General features: G+C 35.6%; 1 protein-coding gene across 1 annotated transcript in view; it reads right to left on the reverse strand.

Annotated features, from left to right (window-relative positions):
• LOC104493823 (chromosome unknown open reading frame, human C3orf67) overlaps positions 1-9,001 on the reverse strand; it is a 71,453-nt gene that overhangs the window by 20,165 nt on the left and 42,287 nt on the right. The window contains exon 13 of the mRNA XM_010136569.1: positions 4,631-4,834. Within this exon, the coding sequence (XP_010134871.1) occupies positions 4,631-4,834 (204 nt within the window). The remainder of the gene's footprint in view (positions 1-4,630; positions 4,835-9,001) is intronic.

The raw sequence follows: 9,001 nt of genomic DNA on the forward strand, positions 1-9,001 counted from the left end.
ACTGAGCCAGAGCTGACAGGGCTGGCAGGCATGGCTCCTCTCTCCTCAGGAGCACCAGTAGCAGTCCCAGAGGAAGTCTGCTGAAGCACACGTAATTCTCTATGGCAATGCCCATCTGAAAAGTGGATTATGCTGATCACGAATAACTAATGGAGGGCTGCAGGAATATTCATACAAAAGAAGATCATTTGCCACAATCTTCAAATCTTACTTACCCATTGTAAGAACGTGCCCCAAAGGTTTCATGCTACATTTGGTTTGTGGCATTAAAAACAGTTAATTCCAAGAAAGATCATTATTCATAAACTCATATAAAAATTCAAGAATTTTAAGATTCAGAAATACATTTTCTCTCAGTATATAGGTAGTGCTTTCAGAAGAGACCCCCTCCATTATTACACACCTCAAAAGCAGTTCTAAACAAATCACTGAAGGAAATGCAAAAGAAGTGAAAATAAAAGCATACATTAACAGTACTTGTATAACTTAGTACATGAAATACTAAAAAGAAATACTAAGCATTATGAAAGATACTGCTTTTTTTTTTTTACTGAGATCAATATAACAATGAGCATGTTCTCATTGTTTCGGGAAGTAGGGACAGATGTAAAATGTATGTTCAGGATGAGTGAAATCCTAATTACTGCCAAATATGAGTCACTGCCTGGTGGTGGATAGTGCATGTCCCAAATGATGGCTAGAGGAAGCTGGGGATGAGACAAAGTGAATTAGTCAGTCTATGAACCAGAATATCTGTCTAAATAATTTTTAGTCTCATTTCACAGTAAAGGATAGTCTGCTTCAGTTTTGCAATTTGACTTGATGCGAACAGATCCCTCCAGGGGTTGTCAAACTGAGCTCTCGGAATAATTCTGGGTTTAAATATCACCCTTCTTGTCTGTCAGACTTCAGTTCTGTTAAGTGACTTTCTTCTCTGAAACATCACAAAGCAGGCCAGCAGACCTTCCACAAATTAGGCATGAACCTGGAAGTACTCTTTCAAATATTTTGCAGCTCAAGGCTTTTGTGACTGAATTTATAATTAGGAAGCTGCTTGGTGAACATGGAGTCTTTCTTCTCTGGGAGTACTCCTTATTTGAAAGACAGGTTTTAGTGCTGAATGTATTTGAGTCTAATGGAGCATTATACCATCACAAGCTTCCAGGATATATCAATGAGCCCTCTAGGAGAATCTTCCTTCTCCTCTGCTTTTTTGACTGAGGGACCATATGAAATAAGATATCCTGAATTCTTTTATATAAAATTTTTCTCCAGAATGTTTGTGTTATATGTGAAGTGGTGTCCGAAGTGTGGAAACAGCTGTCCAAGAACTGCCTGTTCCCTGACAGGGCAGGAAGGTCTTGCTGGATCTCTAGAATAAATGAGGCATTTAAGCAGGAATATTTCATAGGCTTTGCAAATTTTTTTGGATAATGCATATACACGTGGGTATAAACTTCACATTATACTCTGCAATATATAGAACTCTGTCTTTCATATTGTTGTAAAGCTAACATGGAATTTCATAGACTTTAAGATTTAAGAAAACATTCAGGTAAGACATGATCAAACAAAGTCTTTTAAAATACCTAGTTCTACATATTTATATTATTGATTTGGAACAATGTCTCACACACATTTCACAAGGCTTTAAAATTCTCCTTCAAAGTAAATCCATTTTAAAACAGAAGTCTTTCACACTTATAACTGATAGCTATGCTGAGTAATGTACGATATTCAGCTATTTTATTCCTTTCTGGCTGTCACAGTTTACAGCAGCTGCTAAACAACTTACATTTCAATGATTTCTCCTGACAGCATATATTCAGTTCTTGGTAAACTATCATAGCATATAAATATACAGTTTTAGTATATCTGTTTTGTAGTTGTTTAAGGACATCTGTTCTAACTGCAACTTAGCAATATGATTGATCTATGTGCCTTTATGTTCAGAAGGGTTTCTTAGATTCATTAGTAACATGAGAATTTTCAATGAATCTGAAAATCAGACTAACAATGGTAAGTGATTAAAGAAATAAACTCACTAAAAATGTCTTTTATATATAAAATATTACTTTGATACATAAATTCACTGTCTAACATGATTATACCCTGCCCTGCATCGCAAAACATCAAAGGTTTTTCCAAATGAAAGATACACAAAAAGCTGCCTTCTGGTGGTGCTGTTGCCATAGATTCCACTAAGGGACAAAACTGTTGTATAAAATGAATGAAAATTTGGAATAAAAATACTCTTTACTTATCTTTGAAGAACATAAGAGAAAGCGATAGATACTACTCATTTAAGATACAACCTGGAAACACATGTAAGCATGAAAGTTCAATCAGGACAAGAATTTCAAGCTGTCCTTAACATGAGGACTATTTGTATTTCTTTTCTATATACTGCATTGCTAAAACAGGTGAGTAGATCGAGAGCTGCCCTGCAGAGGAGGACTTGGGGGTAGTGGTGGGTGAAAAGCCGGACGTGAGCTGGCAATGTGCGCTCACAGCCCACATTCATGAATATTGATCACCTTCCCTAATAAATGTTGTTTATAACCTTCTTAGGTACTAAAGGTCAAGAAAATGAATTATCAGCCTCACATGAATGCTCTGCATTTTTCCAAATATTGGAACAGGGTTACCTCAAGCAGTGTTAAACACACAAGTCTATAGTCCAAAAAACTTGTCCCACACTTGTGAATAGCTGGTGCCATGGCAGCTATCTCAGAAAGGCAAATACGAAATGAATCAACAGATACTGTGGAGTAACTGACATTGTACTGGTACAGAGTCCCTTTGTGTAAAGGCAGAGACAAGACCATATGAGTAGGGAAGATCACAGAAGCTGAATTTCAGCCGTCTTTGTTGTAGCGAGGGACTAAGTGGTTTGTTCTTAGCTGAGAAAGACTGGGTTTGCTTTCTAAATTATCTCTTCCTGGAAAGGAGGGTCTTGCCATTAAATCTTAAAACCTCAATGCTCACTTTGCAAAACGCAGAGGAAAAAGAAACCTGACAAGGCTTATGTGTTAGACATACCAACACCTCAGTCAACTGAATGAAATTTGAAAGACTTCTCTCTCAAAGACAAATATGTTGCCTTTTACGCTTGATTTATGTAGAGAAAGACAGCCACAAAGGACTATTAATGAAAAACTAGAGCTATTACATTACAATTTAAATTACTAACCTATTATATCTAAACACTTTTTAGACTGATTCTATTAGTCTGAAGTTACAGAAGCTGATCAAGGCAGTAAGATCAAAGAACCGTCTTTGCAATCACATTGTGCTTCACTGAATACTGGAGCAGTACATTTTACTTTAAAAGTTAATTTTGTTTTAGTCATGTAATTTGATTAACCAAACCTGACGTTTCTAAATATTCTTATCAATTTCCTTATAATTAAACTACTCAAAAATTAATAAGATTTCTATTCCTTTATTTAATTGAGTTCCATTTGTCCAGTCTTGCAGATTTACACCACGTTTGAGTCTGAGTACTGGGAAAATGCATTGGAAATACGATGAAATCAGCTAAATGTGTAATGTTGCCATATCTCAAATAGTTAGATCCAACTAATGTTTCTCTGACATCCTGCAAAATATTACTCTGTAAAGCAGGTTCTTATTCATACAATTACTCACTTATCAATACATCTCTTCTTATTTGAAACCTTCATTTACCACCAAGTTCCAAAGCTGTGCTTTTCCATTCACTATGGAAAATTGTTACTACAAGCCTCTGTCAGGGCCCTAGAGATCCCTGGAGGTTATTTGCAACTAGGATTTTAGAGCATTTCCTGTACAATAGTTTATACTGAGACAGAGCACTATTTACTGTAACATTGGATCTGCCTCAGAGTTGCGTGCTTTACTTAATCCACATTAAATATCTACCATAATTTCACCTCTAATAAAATAAGAATGACGCTGTTGAGATATAAATGGAGTATGAGGTTATCTAGTTCTGCAGCCGCTCCTGTAAGTACTTTTATTTAGTCATTGAAATGTTATTCCATGATTTCATACACGCAGTAGCTTTGGTGGACTGTAACTAATACTCCTTTGTTTCTTCTAACAGTACTCTGTCACGCAGTGCAGCTGTGTGTGATTTTGAACCCCTTTGTATCAGGACAAATATTGATAGAAGGTGTGAAATGCAGAAGGATCACTCAGAACTACTGCAGCTTTTGCTGCTGTTCTCCTGCTGCAGTCCCTTAAACAGCTTTTCAGTAATGAGACTTTATCATTGTAAGAAGCAATTATTTGCCATTACTCACACTGCAATGCAGTTGCTGACTGGTATATCTGGGTTTCATTCATTTTGGAACTATTTAAGTACTATATCACACCCTCACAGGTTGTCAGCTGCTATTGTGACAAGCTGTACAGCCTACACGATTATTCAGGATTCTAGGAAGGAATATATATAATAGACGTGCTCTTTGTCCCAGCTGGAAGTGTATGAGTTTTGGTTGGCTGTTTTACTAGATAAGTTCTAAAAAACATTCTGTAATCATACCTTCAATTTCAAAGCTACTCAAAGAAATTTTAATATTCAAGACCCCTGAATCTCAGAATTGATAGAAACTACATAGAGAAAATACTGTGAATTTAGACTTACTGGTGGTAAACAAGAGTTCCAGGTTGCTGTATCATCACTGGTTGTACTTATGCTAACATTGCAGTTATCTATATCTGACGCGCTCAGCCCATGTGAGATCCCAATATCCTGTAATTCTTCATTTTCTTGTCTCTTCATGCTAGCCAGCATCTGTAGTTCATCTGAACTCAGTCTGTTTGACTGGCAGTTTTTCCAGTCATACTCCTGTGAAGTAAAATGGAAAAGTCAACAGGATCATGGACCAGAATATATGAAAGAAACAGATGCTTTAGAGAATCTCTCGGGGAATCTTCAAGAAGCTACAATACTAAAAGAGAAACAAAACGTTTACTAGAAAAGATCAGTTAATAGATTTCTGTCCAGCTATGAAGATCACACAATTACAGGAAGATAGAAGAACGCAAACACCGTTATGACCTGCAGTTTGGATCCAGGGTGTTCAGTGAAACTGCAGTTCCGCTGCAACTAAAACAGCAGATAAAAGCAGGCTTTCAGAGGGAAAAAGGGATTGCTTTTCTAAAGAGATTTTAAAGGGATTGCTTTTGTTTTGTTTGTTTGTTTTCTAAAGAGATTGCTGTTTCACAAGGGAATGGGTCTAATACTTGGGACATCTGTTTCTGGTTCTGAATGGAATTACAAAGCATTTCTGCTTGAAAAGTGGAATCACTGGAATATGGCCAGTGGGCTGCATGACACTGTTACACCTCCACAGAGGTGTGATGTATACAGCCCACCAAAGATGATATATATTGGACGATGATTTCTTTATTTTAAGGAATTTGATTTCCCTATTTTGGAAAATTTCCTTATTTTAAGGAAATCATGCAAAAGGATATGTACATATCCTAGATTTTCATGTATATTGCTTAGTATTTCACAGGCAAAGTGCTCACTTTCTAGAAAAGTTATATGACAACACTGCTGAAAAAGGGGGTTGTTTTCAGTGACATGCAGTACTTCTTACCGTTTCAGGGAGTTCCACACACCGTAATAAAACCATATTTTCTGGGAATCAGAAAAGCATTATTGTCCATCTGATCCCCTTTCCTGCCAGCTTTTTCTGTCCTCGGGACCAGAGCACAGCCAGATAACGAAGGATGCTGCAGTACTTATTTCCCCACCAGAAGCTTGACTGGGGATATGCTCATAGATTCATTCAGTGCTGAACTCCAAGCGTAGGATATGCAATACAATACACACTGGAAGGAAATTTTGGATCAAGGACAGATGGAGAAACCCTTCCTTTTTAATAATACATGTAATGGCATCGTGCAATGAACAGAACCTTGATTTCACCTCCAGCTCTAGAATATTTTAGTATGTGTTTACAAAAATGGTTTTAGAATAAAAAATATGTAGCATATTTTTATTTCCTCGAGGGTGCCATAAAAGAAAACAACAGTTATTATCTCAATAGTATGTAAAATAATGCTTCTTATTTTAATTCTAGTTAAGAAACTAAGTACCATTCAGTAAAGTTTGCTGCCCAACATTAAGTTTTCGGGAGTAGCAACTCTATCATATTTTTGATGTTTTATTCTGACTACAACGATCCTAGATTTCACTTAAAGCCATCTATAGCAAACAACCAGCCAAAAAAAGAAAATTAGCACTGCAGTAACAAAGTAAACTGCCTGCAGGCTGACAGTCAGCAGGTAAATATATCACATGAAACAGGATTTATGACTGAAGGGTGCTCACAGGAAACACTGGCATGTACAAGTATGCAAATCTTTGTGGAAAAGGTAATTCTGAAGCATATTGCAAATATTTATTTTTTTACTTTGTATCACAAATTCTTGAGTCGAATGGATTTGCAAATATTTTTCTTACGGAGTCACCTCAAGCGCTCAGAGCTTACTTTTTTGGCACTGATAAATGTAGTCTGCCATTTTGTATGACATAGAAGACGACTGAAGCTCTGAGCACAGCTGCCTCCTCTTTTTTACCTCTGACTTTTGAGGTCCAAGCTTCATTCCTGAATAGCGTGATTATTACTACCATTTTTAATCCTAAAATAATATGTGGTATTTCCTCTAGACCCTTACTGAATGTACATTATTAGCTCCGTTACTAATAGCAGCTTCGTACGAAGTGGATAAATAATCATGTTATGCCTGGAAGTCTGCTTTGCTCTGATATATTAGCACTCTACTAGATCCAACAGCTGCTATAATTTTTATTGATCTTACTGAAGATCCTGATTCCCTGTTCATTTTTCTATATAGAAGCCTTCTTCATTTGTCTGATTATTGTAAGAGACGCTTTGGCTTATCTTTCTGACCTCGTATAAGCAGCAGTTGGTGTGTGGTCATTAAAATGACAGCTTGAACTAGTGCAATGCAGAATAAAAGCACTCCGCATCGAAAGAACATTGTTCTCATTCTCTTTTTTAATAAAGACAAAACATTGCCCAAATCTGCTTGTCTCTTCCTCTACATCTATGAGGAAAGATGCATACATTTTTGAGATTTTTATAAAACAATCCAAAACATTTTTTGCTGTTCCCCACCCCAGTTATTTCAAATTGTCATTCTGTTTCCTTTTCGTGTAATAGCCTTACTCTAGAAATACCATAATCAGAAAGAAGACTAGATGTCATGACAATTATCTGTGTTAAACATCCAGTACAATAAATTCCTTGTAATAGAGGAGAAATAGTTTGTACTATTTATTCTGTAGTTTCAGGCAGCTGCTACAAAAAAGCCTCTTCACAAATTTTATGTTGTCTTAGCCAATTTTCAATGAGAGAATTTCAAATTCAATTTTCAAATTAAGTTCACTGTATAATTTAGAAGAAACTTTTGATGCAAGTAGTAATTTTGCAATACTCATAAATTTGTCTAATATTTCCTTTAGTAATTAAAAGCTTATCTTGTCTTTTTGCATATCCTCTCCTTATGATGAAGTATTTTTGTTAAGCACTTAAAAGTTTAGCTAGATTGACAAAACTGTTGTTGAAAGGATTTTTGTATATATAATGACATTGGCATTCTTCTAGGTTGAAATTATTTATTCAGAATTGTCTGAATGTAGTTACACGTGCGGAAAACTTTGATTACCAGCTATCAACACGCTTGCAATATTACCCAGAGGGCTGTACTTCTTTCTTAATTAAAAATATTTGAACTTAATAGTAGAGAACTCTATTAAAACATGAATAAAACATTGCAAGCAACCAGGTCCTTAAAGTGTATTAAGTAGTTCGCAAATCGATTGCAGGAAGTGTTGGTTAAACCTTTTTTTCTTTACCAGTCCTCCATGTGAGCAGATTGGAAGAGACTTCTCTGTAAACTCTAACACTGTTTCATACAAAACTATCCTTTCATGCAGAATTCTTAAAACAGTTAAGTGTTTCAAAACAGAAATAAAATAACTACATGTCCACAGCCCACAAAAACCTCCAGTGTTGTCTCACTGTAGTTAACAATATTATATGTCAGCACTCCTTTAAACTCATGGGTACATAGAATACTAGTTCCTTCCTGCAAAGCTGCTCCAGCAGACACAAAAAAGCTTTACGTATTTATATGGTTAGAAAAAGGCCACATTCAAATAGCTTATATTAATTTCAAAAATTAATGGAAATATTCTTTATTAACAAAAATATATATTTGACTTTATAAGTTCTAGGTGAACAGAATTTCTAATATAAACAACCACTGTTTAAAAGGCATTCAGCGGCACTCAAATTTGGCTTCAAATTTTGACCATGGCCTGGTTAAAGAAAAAAAAAAGTATCAAGGAACTTCAAGGAAAGAGTTCTGGATGGGAAAAAATTATTACTTGATCAAATCAAGCATGAGAGCTAAATCTGCCAGATACTTCCTTATATTTTGCAGCAATAAAACAAAGCCTGTAACACCTGAGTTTCTATACCCTGATAATAGGCTTTGTCCTTGCAAAGAATACTTACAAGGAACAAATTACACGTGCAATAGATTGACAGCCCCAAGCACAGTATGGTAATAACTTACTAATTTAGTAACCAACCATTTGAGCAGAGGAAAAATGATAGCTCTCTTCCTTCATCTTTAAAACGAAACATCACAAAAAAGTTGTTAAATATATCTAAAAACGTAATTGGAATCCACCTAGGTAGTCTGTATTTAGTTAACGTTCTACAGGACAAAGTTGATCACTGCATGAAACACTGATAATGTCTTTTAGGAAAGTAATCAACATATCACATCATCTGTTACAGCCAAATAGAGTACAGTTATGATTAGTAATAAACACAGTTGAATTTTAAGTGGAACAATTTTAAAAAGAAGGATCAGGAAGCAAGGGAGGAATACATTTAATCACAAAAATGTGATTAGTTACTGGAAACAAGAAAAAAGAAATTCCTATAGGTAAAACTAGGAGGGA

The sequence above is a fragment of the Buceros rhinoceros genome, unplaced genomic scaffold (genome assembly GCF_000710305.1).
Source record: "Buceros rhinoceros silvestris isolate BGI_N320 unplaced genomic scaffold, ASM71030v1 scaffold990, whole genome shotgun sequence".
In the NCBI taxonomy this organism is placed as follows: Eukaryota; Metazoa; Chordata; class Aves; order Bucerotiformes; family Bucerotidae; genus Buceros; species Buceros rhinoceros.